We start from the raw sequence: 16,486 nt of genomic DNA, 5'->3' as shown, positions 1-16,486 counted from the left end.
AAAGAAGCAGGAGAGTGGAGATTGAGTATGTGAGGGAAAGAGAAGACAGACAATTATAGTTAGCATACTGGGGGATTCAACTGAAAAATTAAAAGATTAAAAATGTCATTTTTATAATTACAATAATTTCTTTTTTAGAAATGTAATAATTTCCCCATGTTTTACTAGACTAGATTTAAAGCCGTGTTAATAATTAAGAGAAGTTAGTCTCCAGTTACGTATAGTCTCTAGTTTAGTATTGTGCAAACTACATGGGCGAATTCTCACAGAACATCAAATCAAACAGACTCTTTCCCTTTGTGCTTACTGACATGATGGAAAAGTGGACAAAAGGAGAAAGTATAACCAAGTGTCGTATAAATAGAATTAGGCATCTTGAAGTTTGATCAATTTCATTTACATTTCTGGCATTTGGCAGACGCTCTTATCCAGAACGACTTACAATTTATCTCTTTTGTGGCAACTTGGTGGCCTTGGGATTCAAACTAACAAGCTTCCGATCAGAAGCCTAACCACTCAGCTACCACATCTGCATGTATGCATCAGGACAATGGGAATCACTCAGTGCATGCCTGAAGCTCAGGTAGGACATGTGGACCAAAATTTGAATATTCATTGACTAGGGCTGGCCAACATGATGATTTAAAATCAATATTATGATACAATGTGCCCCAAGACACCGTAATGAGCTACTGTAGGGATTATGATATTAACAGGTTTGAGATCACTTTTTTTGATATACAGGTTGGTTGACCTAAATATGTTTACAGACATCATATTTTGTAAAAATCTCTTCAAGGATTTGGGATACTTTTATATTTTCTGTCAAATTACCCACCCCAAAGATTGACAGCTTTCTGAATCTGCCTATGTATAAACTGTATTAAAGAGCCTTGGTGCAAGTGTGTGATGATTTATAGGAGTTCACATAATGCTAAATTGCCCTTACTAGTAAGACTAAAGAAACAGGAACAGAAATAGGAACTTCAGAAACCAGAAAATAGGAAACTCCCACCAAATATTTCTTGGCTGATGAGCTACATTTTGTTTATCCTGTGTACATTTCATTAGAGATGAATTGAATAAAAATAAAAAAAAATAAATAAATAAATTGTACATACTTATATTCCAGTTGGGTGTTGAAGCAGCATGATTCCAGACGCTCCAACGAGCTCAGCAGTAGTTCCCACATGGTCTGTCCACCAATGTCACTGTGAACAACACACACACACACACACACACACACACAATATGTAATACACATTATTTAAATACAAATAAAAAAATTGATTTGATGACTAGAACTAGTTGTCTCTTGAGTGTTTTGCAACCCACATTTAAAGCATTCACTAGAGTCTGTTGAGTTTCATTAATAATAATAATAATAATAATAATAATAATAATAATAATATTATATCTTGCTTCGAAAGGCTTATTGTGTTGCAATATTCAAAAGTTTGTTTCATTACTAATTGAAGCGTAAATAATCAGAAGTACAGACTGCAAGTTCAACAATCTGACAAAAAAAGTGTACTTCCCCTCAATCTCATACAAAAACATTCTAGACAACTTCCAGCTTGCTTCCAGCTTGATGATGGTCAGGTGTGCACATACTTCTTGCCATATAGTATATCAGATACTCTGTAACAAGCTGTAACAGATACTCATAAGCATGAGACTAGATCTGTTGGAAAGAAATGTGCCACCTACCTGACTTTCTCCTCGTTAATCCAGGCCAGCAGCATGCCTAATGCCAAGCCACTGTGGAATTGCACAGCTTGAGAGTCGTCTGCAGTGGGCACGCCCGGCAGGCCTGCTTGTAAAGTGTCCAGTATAGAGGGCACTGCATCCCTGTGGGAGGTGACCAGGACAGGAACTTGCATTGCGAGGCCCAATGCAGCACAGGAGCGAGCAATGGAACTGGCTGTGTTCTCGCCTGAGTATGAACGCTTCAGCGAGAGAAAAAGAACTAGTGTTAATAATACCGTATAACACAGGAATAATAGTATAACACACCACACTGGCATTACAGATGGCTGCGTTCAGAGTAGAAATTGCCACTGAAGGCCAGGAGTTTTTTTTTGTTTTTGTTTTTTACTGTACTTGGATTTTAAAAATTCTCTTCTTTGACTGCTATTCTTTATTGACAACTGTATTATTTTTCTACAAATATTTTTACACTTTAATATATATTGAAGCCTGGGTCACTGAAAACTCCAGGTAAATGGAATCCTGGGTTGTTTCACATTTCACACTGCTCATACGTGGGATTACCAATTAAGCCTGGCTATCCATAATCTGATATTTCACACTGTACACTCCTAAAAGACTAATTCTAACCCTAACCCTGTTTTTTACTTGCGGCATCAGCCATGTCTGGATAAATACAATGCTTCACGTCAGTGACCTTTAGCTCAGTCTGACCGTAGCTGCATCCCGAATGACAAATAACGTGACAATTTTTCCGGTCAGTTCTTAAAAACTCGCTTATTTCTTACTGTGCCATCCAGTTTGTCCTGAACTATCTTTTCTGACCATAACTGTAAAAATAAAACGGTCTCCTCTTCACTCCAATTAATGTGCCACCATTTGACATTATTTCTTTATATTTCCCCCTCAAATGATGCTATTATTGTTTGCACAACACTTGGGATTTCTATGTGGTACGAGGCATGCACTGTTCAATTTCTGATTGGTTGTCTGTTGCTAAGCATCCAGCAAATCTATTAACATTCCAGCACCACATCATTTCACACTGTACATGTTTGGCACTGCAATGCAGAGTCAACACCGCAAAACTGCTGCTAACCCTGCTTAAGAACAGGATTTTATAACCCCAGGTAAACCCTGATTCTAAATTGGTGATCTGTTCCACTACCTGGGGTTAAAAGCAGGGTTTAGAAGGACAGTATCCTGTATTTAAGCACAGTGTGAAATTGTTATTTGCACATCTTGCATTTCTATATCCTTTATAGTATTTTTCCTTTAGAGAGGGAGTATTGTTAACACATCACAGCTCCTTGATTTGATCCTATCTGTATAGACTTTCCCACGTTCCCCCATGTCCATGTAGCATCGCTCTGGGTTTTCCAGTTTCCCCTCCACCTCCTAAAACATGCCTATGAGTGGACTGACTACAATTCATTGCCAGTAGGTGTGAATACGTTTGTAGGTTGTAAGTACTGCAGTGGACTCTATCTTATCGTTTTCACAGGCTCTGAGACTCTGATCTGGATAAAGCTCTTAGTTGAAGATGAATGAACCGTGCACATAGTTTGTTACCACAGACATCACCTTGAACTGTATACAGATTATAAAATACACTCTCAGCCTGAGCAAGACACTAGTCTATAAGAGACCCAAACTTATCTGAACAGGAAAAAAAAATTCATGTATTATACCAGTACATGATTCACTGCATGATTCCTGTGCATATGACAAACAGGTGGGATAGAAAAACACCAACATTGGGCCAATACAAACTGATGTATGGCTTTCTTTTTGGGAAGGTTGATGCATATTTAGAACTGCTGCAGTACTTACATGAACAAACCAGGGGAAAACTTGTCCTTTAGGCCGACTGCTGCTGCTGCTCACAATGCTAAGGAGAGTGTCAATTACCATAGACAGCCAGTGAGCACTGGGTAGGATCTCTGGGCCAACCTGTAGGAACAAAATACACTAGTGTCACTATTTCATACTAAATATATTCTCTTGATTGGTTTATGAACATAAAGCCTTATAAACTTTAAAATTGTAAATTAAAAATAATTCATGGGGTACATGAGGTTGGGATGAAATTTTTGACTCCTGGTGTCTATCCTATCAAAGGTGTATTCCCACCTTTTGTCTGATGAACAAATAAAAAGGCAGCATGCACAGACAACAGTTTCCTTACCTCGACTTGTCCATCACTCGGGGCAGGAAGGGTGCTTTCATGGCGGCTCAGGACGACAGCAAGACCACTTAATGCAAGAATGCAGTTTCCTTGGACTACTGGACTGTCCCTGAAACATACACACAATTTGGTTAACTGTCCCTGACAGACAAACTATAACCTTGTCTCTAATCACTATGGATATAACCGTTTGCATTTGTTCTTCTATTGAATTTTCATTTAATTGACTGTTTAAAGCCAGTGCAAATTTACTACTTATACAGAGTGTACTTTTTCTTATTTTAGACTGACTCCTTTGACTGGCTAATGAGAATTCACTATTAAATCCTTACTTAGGCTAAAAGCTGGTTTCATTTGTGCCTGGGGTGGCTTAGAACTCGGACACAGGCTACAAATGAGGATTAGAGAGAGAAGTTAATAGAAAGGGGAAGGACAGCATTAGCCTCTGTTACTCACTTGGCTGCAGCCTTCACCACATCAGTCAGCTGGTCCCTGACCCTGAAGAGAGGGAGAGAGCAAAGGAGAGCTGATTCACTGCACAATGTAGACACAGAGGTCAACCTTTCATCCCCACAGGCAATGATTTAAGAGTCAAGGTAACACACCACTGCACACTGCTACAAATACACCACTAACATGTTCCCCTCCTCCACCCCTCTTCTCTACAAATCCCTATTACTCCACAACCTAAGCCATTCTTCATTAGGCACCTCTGACTTTGGGGCCAGGTCTAGTCCAGTGGGCATGTCGTCAGTATGTCCACACACACACACTTTCTGTTGTTCATTGTGAGGACCTTTGTCACAAAATTATATTATGTTTCAGATTATTATATTATTAATGCAGCTAATTAATGGAAAATGAAAACATTAGTAAAAAAAGCTAAATAAGCTGTTTTTCAGTTTATATATATATATATATATATATATATATATATATATATATATATATATATATATATATATATATATATATATATATATATATATATAAAAAACACAAGGTCAAAATACACACACAACAAGCCGTTACACTACATCTGATGGCTGCAGATAGAAAAGAAATCCATAATGCCATACATAAATAAAATTAAAAAAACCCACAAATGGATGGAAATGGATTTTTGGGGTATTTTTCCTCTACATCAAACAACAAAGGTCATTTAGCCAAATGATTTATGAAACACATCCTTCACACACACATCCTTTATTTTAGTTGAACGCTGCATTAGATTGTTTTTTCTTTTCATATTTCCATAACATGCATGTATTCAACCAGTGGAGCTTGTTTGGACGGAACAAACCGGAACTGTTCTGCCAAAATGGAATCATGGGCTATTTCAGTATAATGTGCTAGCAGATTGCATGGATGAAAGAATGGTGTTGATTTAAGCACAAAGAGACATATTAATATAAGCATGGAGAGAAAGCAAATATAGTGTGTGTGTTTGTAGGAGAGACCTCTTTAGGCCCCATATAGTGTTTGCTTTTTAAATGTGTGCGCCCAAGAAACCTCCGCTATAAAATATACATTGGAAACTCACAAATACAGCACAGAATTTCAGATCACAAATCAGCAATTCACACTGTAAAAAAAATCATTTTAAGGATTAATACATTATTGCTTCTAGCATGGCATCAGCAGGTACTGCTCAATCATGGGAAGATTTGTTAAAGATACAAGTTCCACAAAGTCAGCCTGCCCTGGATGTTTGAGATAAAGATCAGAAGGCTCAATGTTAGGCATAATGGATTGAAATGAATGAAGCTGGCATGGGGAAAGAAAGTCATTCAATGCTGTGTGTATGTGTGTGTCTTGCACATTCACAGACTCACCAGAGCCAGGCACAGTGCTGTTTATACTGCAGCTCCTCTGGACTCTCTTTCCCTTGCTTTTGCAGCATCTCCAGCTCGGCCTTACGCCCCTAAGAGAGCACCAATCTTAGTAATCACCACAACAAACACTGAATCCTTTGCAAACAACAAACTCATTAATTACCCTGATGTAAGATGTTGACTATAAGCTTAACACACGGAACAAGTGCTTCTCAAGCATTGCAGAGTGAGCCATTAGAAGCCCCATCTCCTTGTCTAGTTGGCAATCAGCGAGCAGATGGGTGCACAATATTATGAGCTACAAAGCTTATAGCTCAAGTAGAGTCTATAAAGCAGCAGATGGGGTTTTAAAAGTGCATAAGACAGCAGCACTTGTGTGTGCTTAAAAATCCTCAAGCAAGATAGCTAATCTGAGTTGCTTTGTAAATCCAGACCCTGGGGCTACTACTCTCATAATAATTAATACACTGGATTTAGAAACCTACCGAGATAAGCTGCTACTGAAATGTGCATTTTACCTTAACTTTTGCAGTCCTAGTGTATGACTGTGGCCTTTCATGAAAGAGCACAGTGTCTGAGAATAGAGAGAGGATCTGTAGGCATTTCACTTAGTTTGAAAACCCTTGCATGTCTGCACTGGTGCACTGAAAGCTTTCCTCTTCCTGATGACACTGAGTGGTAATTAACTGCAATTGGATGTATGCTCAGCTTTCAGCTGTGTTTGTTTCTTTGATGTTGTAGTTGACATGTGTTTAGGAAAGTGAGTGATGGAGTACTGAGTGATCAACTCAAAGAGATCCAAGCACAGCACAAAAGTGTCATATCTCTCTCTTTCTCTCTCACACACACACCTGTAGGACAGCGTGGTATGCCCGGCTCATGAAGCCACGCCATGCCTGAGGCAGGAGAAGGGAGCGGTGCCACTCTGAAGGCTGGATGTTCACCTGACAGAGAGTTGGAAAGAAGGGGGATGAGTGACACGAAGAGATATAGGATAAAATTACATTTTTACATTACATTACAAAGCTCACATTTACCTGGTAGGCATTTTTTGAATCATTGCTCAATAAATTACCAGCTTTGAGGATTTACTCAACCAATGTTAGCATAAAACTGGTAATGAACATGTGACATACACTCACCAGCCATTTTAACAGGAAGACCTCTATACCTACACATTCCTGCAATTATCCAGTCAGCCAGTCATGCTGCTGTAGCGCAATACAGGTCAAAAGCTTCAGTTCGTGTTCATTTTAAATGTCAAAAAGTGAAGAAAAGTGATGTCAGTGACTGTGGCATTTCTGTTGGTGTCAGACAGGTTGGCTTGAGTACATTAAAAACCTCCTGATCTCCTGCCAGATAGAGTTTAAACATCATGCTGATGAGAGAGTGAGGTCTGAGTGAAACCTGTTATGCACTGACAGGAAGACTAGAGTAACTCAAATAACCACTCATTACCCATAACCGAGGGAAGGAGAAAAGCATCTTGTACAAGATGCCAACAGTTGAGCTGGATGAGCTACAATAGGCGAAGATCACATCGGGTTTCACTCCCGCCTGCCAAGAAACTGAAATCTGAGGCTACAGTGGGCACAGGTTCATTTAAACTGTGCAGGTAAAGACTGGAAAAAGACCAAATGATGCTCTACTGTTCACCTTGGCTGTAAAGAGTGGTTATTTGCATTACTTTAGACTTTCTACAATTGGATATCTGCATGAATGAGGACGAGTCTAGGTCTTCCTATTAACATGGCCAGTACTTGTAAATAGACTTTCATGTTTCTTTATTAATACTGTTTTCTTAATAGCTGACAGATGTGCATTACTATCTTACATTGGGATTTCAACTTGAAAAAAAAATACTGAGCTCCCCTGAAGCAAAATGGGAAAAAAGGTTGCTGTCATGACTTAACTCATCCTGACTAAAAGAAGCATAGAAGCCTATAGAAGCAAAAGGATTACTAAAAAAGGAATAAACATGTTACAGAAAATTAAACCAACACCATCTGGCCAATTAGATTTTAGAATTATAAAAAAGTATAATAAACATGGCATAAACAATTTCTGCTCATTTGATTTGTGCAATTTACCTATTTATTTCAGTTAATCTGAGCTAGTGAAAGTCTCAACAGCTGTAAAATGGTAAATGGTAAAATGTGTGTGTGTTTTATTTAATAAAACAAGTGGTGTTGTACCTCATGGATGAGGGTAGTTAACATCTGCTGGAAGGCCCGCCCTCTGCTGACCATGAAGCGGGTAATTGGTCGTCCGTCTCTGTCAGTCTGGACAGGGAGGTCGTAACAAAGCAGCAAACCGGCTGAAACGAACAAGTCATTACAACTTAAAAAGTCTGCGGAAGCCTGCTGTTCATGATATAGTCAACAAGCTCATCTCGTTTAAATACAACAGACTCTCTGCTAGTTACAAAACGAACAAGAAACATATTAGTGACTATTATTTACAAGCTGTGAGCATTTCTTTTATGACATGATGTTCAAGTCTCGGCATCCCTACCTGCAAGACCAGGTTTCAGACCTGGCTGCTTGTTCTTTTCATACGTCTTCAGCATGAAGGCAGGAACTCCAGCGACTGTTTTGCCTTGGTCAGAGCGCAAATTCACACCTCTCAGGGCTAAATGGTACACTCCACGGGGCATTTGGCTCATCTCTTGTCTTATGAGAGCTGTTAGGAAGGTCTCGAGTGCTGTTGATTTAGGAGTTGTTTATTAGGTTAATTTAATATTCAGAAAAGGTGGTATTTATTTACAGATAATATACAACGTGTAAGTGTATAGTTGCAGAAAAAGTTCAAAGTAATCCAAAGTCATATTAAAATTCTCTTCATTCTTGTCAACATGACTCTCTCTCTCCTCTCTTTTTCTCTCTATGGATGTGATCAGATTTTTTCCCTCTCCTCGCTGCCAGATCATAACCTGTTCCTGCTTGTCTTTGGTGTCAGACGCTGAACCCTAAGCTCACCATAAGATGTTTAGGATTAAAGTGGAAAACAAAAAGCCTGTTACTGGGTGAAGGAAACACATTGTATAGAGGGAATTACTCACTGACAAGGGGAATGTCACTGACCTCGCTGGCTTACATCAAGTCTCTTGACAGACAGAGGAAACGCTGATGACTGACGTGCTACTGAACTGTGTGTGTGTTTTTTTTTTCTTCTAAATACTCGCAAATAGTGGCCCAGGTTAACGGTTCATTTAAAACCATACATATTTATTAAATCAGGAAATCAGCTTTCCTCAGTGAATTTTCCGGCAATCAATCATTCCACAAATCCTATTTCAGCGCTTAAATGGTCCTGCCATTCAGAATTTCGGCATCATCATTAACATGTCAGTGCAGGTGACGTGTAGAGAGCACTTCTAAATGGGTCTAAAAAAGGACTGATTGTTTAGGATGTTTTCATGATCCTTAGTATAGGAGTATCAGGTGAATTCATGAACAGTGGCCTACGTTTTGATAGACTTTTTTTTTTTTTTTTACCAGAGGCTAAAATACAGAATTTGCACCTGTTTTGAATTTCTTTGTCATGTCACACTCCACAGTGGTGATTAATGACTCATATGAAAGGAACCACCAAGGGCTTTAGGAATTTGTAGTTTTTTCACAAGTATTTCTACAATATATTCATAAAAAGTTCCCCAAAAAACACAAAATGTTACTATCTTCCAAGTAAATGGTGATATCAAACCTCAAATCCTTGTTCCTAAACATCTCAAATTTGAAGGTGTTATCTTCAACCACTAAAATTCTGTGTAAGGTTATCCTAACAGTGGTAAAAACATCTCAAACTGAAAGCCAGCCTGATTTGATCAGACTCTCGGCAATAAAAGATAAAAATTCATTCAATTTGTTTATACTGATTGAAAATGCCTATAATGTTTAATCGCCTATATGGCAGATCCTTCTATCCTAAGCATCTCACAAGTGAAGCATAATTAAATCCAAGCTTATAGCTGAACTATTGAGGGTTAAGGGTCTTGCTCACGGGCCCCAACACTGACCCTCTTTCTGTCTCACAGTGTTCCGGTCACTAGAGCAGAACCATAACCACCTTAACCATGGCTTTGTTAACCATTCAAGCTAAAGGGATTTTCAGCTTGACCAGCTTACTTGGTAAAGAAGTTCAGTGTAGTTAAAAAGAAAGAAATGTAGTCGGTTTAGTTGTGTGAATGCACAAAACACAGTTTGTTTTAATCTTTTGGAGACCTACACTGTAACAACAGCAAAGATATGAAAACGTACGCTTGTTTTTATTCTTATGAAACTACCAGTTCCACCTGTCAGCTATATAAAGATTTAAGACAGCTAATTCCAGTGTGTTGTCAAGTATTTTCACTAAAACCTAATTAATAAAAGACTTAATTAGCAGTTATGTGACACATTTGGTACACCAAACAAATATAGATCACAGCCTGATTACAGAATGCAGTGTTAATTCAGAATTAATACAAATTTTTGCTGACCCTCAAGTAATATTGTGGGAAAAATCTTTAATGCGCCACTTTAGTTGAATTAACCCTATTTATTACTACCAAGTAAAAGAAATACCTCATTACCATTAAAAAAAAACATTTTCTTAAAACGCTGTCAGTTTCTGGCGTATACCAAACTATACAGGGAGAATAAGATCTCAGGAAAAGTGCAGTATGTTTCCACTACTGAAAACTGTCATGTTTTAATAAATAGCAAGAATATATACAGCTAAGAAAACAAAACATAGCAAGAGCATGTGACAGTTGGCAGGCTGTGCAATATTCATATTATGGCTAAATGTTAAAACTATCCTCAGAGACATACGCTAACTTACCGATATATTCACAGAGCATTTCTTTTCATGCTGTGTAAAATGAGATGATGGACTATTGTTGTTTGTTGTTTATGTTATTGTTGTTGCTCTCCTGCAAGGTCTCATAAGCTTTATTCCTCACTTTAAGAGACAAAGCAAGATATGTGAGATTTTTCTCTAGGCTTTTATGGTGGGGGAATAACATCTGTTTAAGTTCTTGGCAGATTATGGAGTTTATGAATGCTAGTAATATTATGTCAAAATATGCAAGATAAAAGCTATTTAAAACACACACACCTGCCATGTCTGTTTCTTTAGTTAGGAGCATTTATGGCATATGTAAATGCACCAAACAACAGGACTACAGTCTACATACAATATATGATCAAAAGTGTGTTTGCTGTTAGAATAACCTCCACTCGTCTGCGAAGAGGAAGACCTTCCACTAGATTATTTAGCGTTGTTGTGGGGATTTGTGTTCAATCAGCCAAAAGGTATTAGTGAGTCAAGTGCTGATGTTGGGTGAGGAGGCCTGGGGTGCAGTTAGTGTTCCAATTCATCCCAAAAGCATTCAGTGGGGTTGAGGTCAGGACATTGTGCAGGACACTCCAATGCTCCCACACCAACTATTGCAAATCATGTCTTTAATGGAGCTCACTTTGTAGCATTGTCATGTTTGGGCCTCTTAGTTCCAATGAAGAGAAATCGTAATGGTACAGCATACAAAGACATTCTGGAGACTTTGGTGAAGAGCTACATATGGGTGTGATAGATTGGTTGTCCACAAACTTTTGGTCATATAATGTAGATCTCTTCTACTGGAACAATTTATTTCTAGACCGCACAGAACAGTAAGCAATGTGGCATCATTTCTCAATACATTTTAAACAGATGGGTCAACAGAATATCCAAACGGGCATAGAGAGAGAGAGAGAGAGAGAGAGAGAGAGAGAGAGAGAGAGAGAGAGAGAGAGAGAGTTCGCATTTACAAAAACCCTAGTGTATGCTGGTGTGGTTTGGCTCCAGCTAACAGCATAAATTATATAACATAAAGTGGCTGAACTGGTAACTGCAATCTGTAGATTTATAAGTATCCAGGAGTAAAAGCTTTTCATCACAAAGAGCAACATAAATGGCTCTATAAATGGTATCCATGAGAATGTATAATATATACACTATATTGCCAAAAGTATTCGCTCACCTGCCTTGACTCGCATATGAACTTAAGTGACATCCCATTCCTAATCCATAGGGTTCAATATGACGTCGGTCCACCCTTTGCAGCTATAACAGCTTCAACTCTGCTGGGAAGGCTGTCCACAAGGTTTAGGAGTGTGTTTATGGGAATTTTTGACCATTCTTCCCGAAGCGCATTTGTGAGGTCACACACTGATGTTGGACGAGAAGGCTTGGCTCTCAGTCTCCGCTCTAATTCATCCCAAAGGTGTTCTATCGGGTTGAGGTCAGGACTCTGTGCAGGCCAGTCAAGTTCATCCACACCAGACTCTGTCATCCATGTCTTTATGGACCTTGCTTTGTGCACTGGTGCACAGTCATGTTGGAAGAGGAAGGGGTCAGCTCCAAACTGTTCCCACAAAGTTGGGAGCATGGAATTGTCCAAAATGTCTTGGTATGCTGAAGCATTCAGAGTTCCTTTCACTGGAACTAAGGGGCCAAGCCCAGCTCCTGAAAAACAACCCCACACCATAATCCCCCCTCCACCAAACTTTACACTTGGCACAATGCAGTCAGACAAGTACCGTTCTCCTGGCAACCACCAAACCCAGACTCATCCATCAGATTGCCAGATGGAGAAGCGCGATTCGTCACTCCAGAGAACGCGTCTCCACTGCTCTAGAGTCCAGTGGCGGCGTGCTTTACACCACTGCATCCGACGCTTTGCATTGCACTTGGTGATGTATGGCTTGGATGCAGCTGCTCGGCCATGGAAACCCATTCCATGAAGCTCTCTGCGCACTGTTCTTGAGCTAATCTGAAGGCCACATGAAGTTTGGAGGTCTGTAGTGATTGACTCTGCAGAAAGTTGGTGACCTCTTCGCACTATGAGCCTCAGCATCCGCTGACCCCGCTCCGTCAGTTTACGTGGCCTACCACTTTGTGGCTGAGTTGCTGTCGTTCCCAAACACTTCCACGTTCTTATAATACAGCTGACAGTTGACTGTGGAATATTTAGGAGCGAGGAAATTTCACGACTGGATTTGTTGCACAGGTGGCATCCTATCACAGTTCCACGCTGGAATTCACTGAGCTCCTGAGAGCGACCCATTCTTTCACAAATGTTTGTAAAAACAGTCTGCATGCCTAGGTGATTGATTTTATACACCTGTGGCCATGGAAGTGATTGGAACACCTGATTCTGATTATTTGGATGGGTGAGCGAATACTTTTGGCAATATAGTGTATTTCAAGGTATGTTGCAACCATGGTGAAGACGTCAAAAATGGCTGAGAGAGGAGATCATTTCATTGCACCAAAAGAAGATTACTAAGATCTTGAACATTCCGAAAGGCACCACTGGAGCAGTGAATGGAAGGTCAAAACATAACAGGCCTTAGCTCTCTCAAAACCCCTGTATTACTGCAAAAGACAAACTGTTGAAGGTTGAGATGTCCATAACAAATGTGTCAGTGGCAACCATAAGATCACTTAACAACCAAACACTTTATGATACTGCATAACACAACTCTTGACCAAGACATGCAAGAAGGGTCAACTGGAATATGCCAAAGGGGATTTTGTCGGGCACAAGAAAGGCGACGCTTATTACCAGAACAACACTGTCCCTAAGGTCAAGCATGATGATGTGGGGATGTGTCTTTGCAATCTTGATTGTCTGACAGGCGTCATGGATTAACAGAAATACCAAAACATTTTGAGGAGGAATGCTGTGCCTTCTGTGGTGAACTTCTGTGGGACTCCAGGAGGGCAATGATCCCAAGACAACCAAAGCTTAGTTAAGGAATGAGTCCTGGAGCCTTCTCAGTCTCCAGATTTAAATTTAAAGAAAGGATTTTAAAAAGCACTTGCAACATGGAAGCCATCAAACCTCATGAGCTGGATGCTTGTCCACAAAAAGAATCGGCAAAGAATTAATGAGAGAGGAGTCAGAAGCTCGTCAGCCCTTAATGAAATCACTTATTAGTGGTTGTCAAGACAAACAGATGCTCCACCAAGCACTGACGTCAGGGGTCGAGTAATAGTGCACAAAGACATTTGTAAAAAGAACTAGATGACCCCATTTTAAACTCGAATTTAAGTGAAGGTATGTTATCAAACTTGGTTGTAAATATTCTTTACTTATTTAATGAGACTGGTGTATAGAATTTAAAGAAAATATACTACATCACCACCACAATACCTTTCAAGGTGAGGGGGTTGAATATTTCTGATTGCAGCTGTGTAGATACTTCACGTTAATATAATGTTTGTACTGGCATGTTATTACTGGTACTTACTTTACTGAAACACTTAATATTAAATAATATTTTCTTTAGAAAAAATGGTCTACTGAGGTATAAGAAGAAGAGCTTGCATAAGATAGGATCATACCTGGTAAAACTGGCTGTGGTGTGAGACCAACAAGCTTAATGTATGAAGAGCCTGGAACAGTGAGGTCTTCTTCATTTTCCTTCTCCTCCTCATCCTGATCACATGGCTGCTTCACTTCTGGTCTGGCCTGTGAGTTCAATCAAATAAAAGTGATGAACGTATAAAACCTATATTACCCTAATGCCCTAAAGCTGTAAATTTGATGAGTAGGTACATACTGGCTCAGGAAGGTGCAAGATGGAATGACAGGATTCTGGGAATTCAGACAAGGCTTTGTAGCCACCGCTAGCTACCTCCGCATCCTGCAAAAGGTACCCAATAAAAGCAATTTTAAATACCACACTTACTAAAATACTACAGAACAACAGAAATTATTTTTATTATATTTCTAAAGAACAGAAATACACTGACTCAGACCTGACTCAGAGTGTAGCTCCACAGAAGACTGACCACTTCGCTTTTAAAATTCTATAAAACACAATTGAACAAAGAGACCATTTTCACTGTGCTACAGCAAACACATGGATCTAAAAGATTGCTAAAGGGAGAGAAAATGCAGCCTGACCTCATATTGCTCTGTTTTGACGTGCAGCGAGGGAACCAGTGAGAGAAGCTCAGCTACAGCCTTCAACACCAGAGGTCTTGTCTCACAGCTCAGTTTTGGAGAAAGCGCCTTCCATGTGGAGCCTAAGTCAACCACCTGTGAATAATAAGGGTGTAATTTATGCAGTAAAATACCATATAATTCAACCTAAAAGTTTCATATTACGTATGAGATTAATATTTCTGATCTGGCCAAAAGTGTGTAGACAACTGGTGATCACGCATACCATGGAACCTCGGCATACGAATGCCCTCCCTTATGAATTTTCACCTTAAGAAATTCGCATCGGCATGCAAAGCATTTTCGGCATACGAACAAATCAAACACCGGCTAAGCTACACATACGTCTGGGAGCCATTCAAAACTTCAGTGGAAAGCCAAGCAAAGCCAAGTGAAGCGAGCTTACGAATTTTATGAATTTTTTTCAGTCAGCGAAAGTGGTTTCGAAAGTGTCAACCCACGATACCAACATTGCCTTCGGGATGTGTTCAAAAGCTACATGATTTTTCGCAAATTTTTTTGTTGACAGATTGGTGGTGTGGGTGGTCTGTTCTATTTTTAGCCCAAGCCTGGAGGCATGACTTCCTCTGAGGACCCTTGACATGGAATACTTGGCTTGGGTCAGTTCTTTGTAAGCAGCCATATGCTTTGCATTGGTAACATTGGTAATATTTTTGGGTGGCTGTAACGGATTATCTGCATTTACATTATTTTATTTGGAAAAATTCATTTTGCAGTACAAATTTTTACCTTAAGAACTCACCTCCAGAACGAATTAAATTTGTATGCCAAGGTTCCACTGTATATGTGGTTCTTCCCTAAACTGTTACAGACAATTGTCAAGAATATCTTCATATGCTGTAGCATTAAGATTACCCTTCAGAGGTCCAAACCTGTTCCAGTATGACAATATCTCTGTGCACAAAGTAAGCGCCATTAAGACATAGTATGCCAATGCTGGTAGACCTTGGTAGAGCTCGAGTGTCCTGCACACAGCCCTGACCTCAACCCCAATGAACTGGAACACTGACCACATGCCAGACCTCCTCACACATCAGAACCTAGACCTCATCACTGCTCTTATGAATTGACTGAATCTTCTTAGAAGAGTGGAATAGGATGATCAACAAGCACATATAAATATAACTGTCAGGTTTCCTCAAACATTTTGGCTATAGAGTGTAGCAGTAGAGAACTTTCTTTCCCAACAAATAACCTTACATTAATTTAAACATAAAAAGCATAAATCCTCTCCTATAAATGGCAGTTTGCTGATGCAACTGATGCTATAAGTCACAGTGCAGACTGAAACATTTCAGCATGTGAAGACAAATCATAACCCCTGGAGTGCGGGATAAGCTGATTATGTGTCAGAGCTTTTTTCTTTTCTTTTTTGCCCAACAGACAAGTAGGTTTAACAATCAATAGGAAAAAAACCTTCTGACTTTGATTTTGTATGTATGTTAGCAAGTAATGCACTTTACATTGGTGCAATGCACCTCAATTATAACTAAAAAATTCTGACAAACGTCACCTGAGGAAGCATGTGGTTGAAAAGATTTAATTTTACTAATTTGTATAAATGAATAACTGGCCATCTTTAACAAAGCAGTTGGGCCCTCACAAGCAGACTAGGTAACAATTTCTTTGCTCAAGCCATCAGACTCATCAATATCCATAACTAGACTGATCTGATCTGAGACACACACAAATTCAATACACATCAATGTTTACAGCACCTCTAACTGAAATACTGTTTATAAGCTATTTCTGCAC

The 16,486-nt window shown here is 39.4% G+C and overlaps 1 protein-coding gene across 3 annotated transcripts in view; it reads right to left on the bottom strand.

The window, feature by feature from the left end:
* Nucleotides 1-16,486, bottom strand: part of focad (focadhesin) — a 60,572-nt gene that overhangs the window by 12,029 nt on the left and 32,057 nt on the right. For all 3 annotated transcript variants that reach the window (XM_058394381.1, XM_058394382.1, XM_058394384.1), the window contains 13 exons: nt 14,672-14,806; nt 14,524-14,574; nt 14,325-14,408; nt 14,107-14,233; nt 8,248-8,436; nt 7,929-8,050; nt 6,585-6,677; nt 5,734-5,822; nt 4,355-4,396; nt 3,899-4,007; nt 3,544-3,663; nt 1,711-1,949; nt 1,122-1,211 (listed from right to left, as the gene is read on the bottom strand). In XM_058394381.1, coding sequence (XP_058250364.1) covers nt 1,122-1,211; nt 1,711-1,949; nt 3,544-3,663; nt 3,899-4,007; nt 4,355-4,396; nt 5,734-5,822; nt 6,585-6,677; nt 7,929-8,050; nt 8,248-8,436; nt 14,107-14,233; nt 14,325-14,408; nt 14,524-14,574; nt 14,672-14,806 — 1,490 coding nt within the window. The remainder of the gene's footprint in view (nt 1-1,121; nt 1,212-1,710; nt 1,950-3,543; nt 3,664-3,898; nt 4,008-4,354; nt 4,397-5,733; nt 5,823-6,584; nt 6,678-7,928; nt 8,051-8,247; nt 8,437-14,106; nt 14,234-14,324; nt 14,409-14,523; nt 14,575-14,671; nt 14,807-16,486) is intronic.

Source organism: Hemibagrus wyckioides, linkage group LG07 (genome assembly GCF_019097595.1).
Source record: "Hemibagrus wyckioides isolate EC202008001 linkage group LG07, SWU_Hwy_1.0, whole genome shotgun sequence".
NCBI classification, from domain to species: domain Eukaryota; kingdom Metazoa; phylum Chordata; class Actinopteri; order Siluriformes; family Bagridae; genus Hemibagrus; species Hemibagrus wyckioides.
The sequence above is the reverse complement of the archived record's forward strand: the minus strand, read 5'-3'. Positions and strand labels throughout refer to the sequence as shown.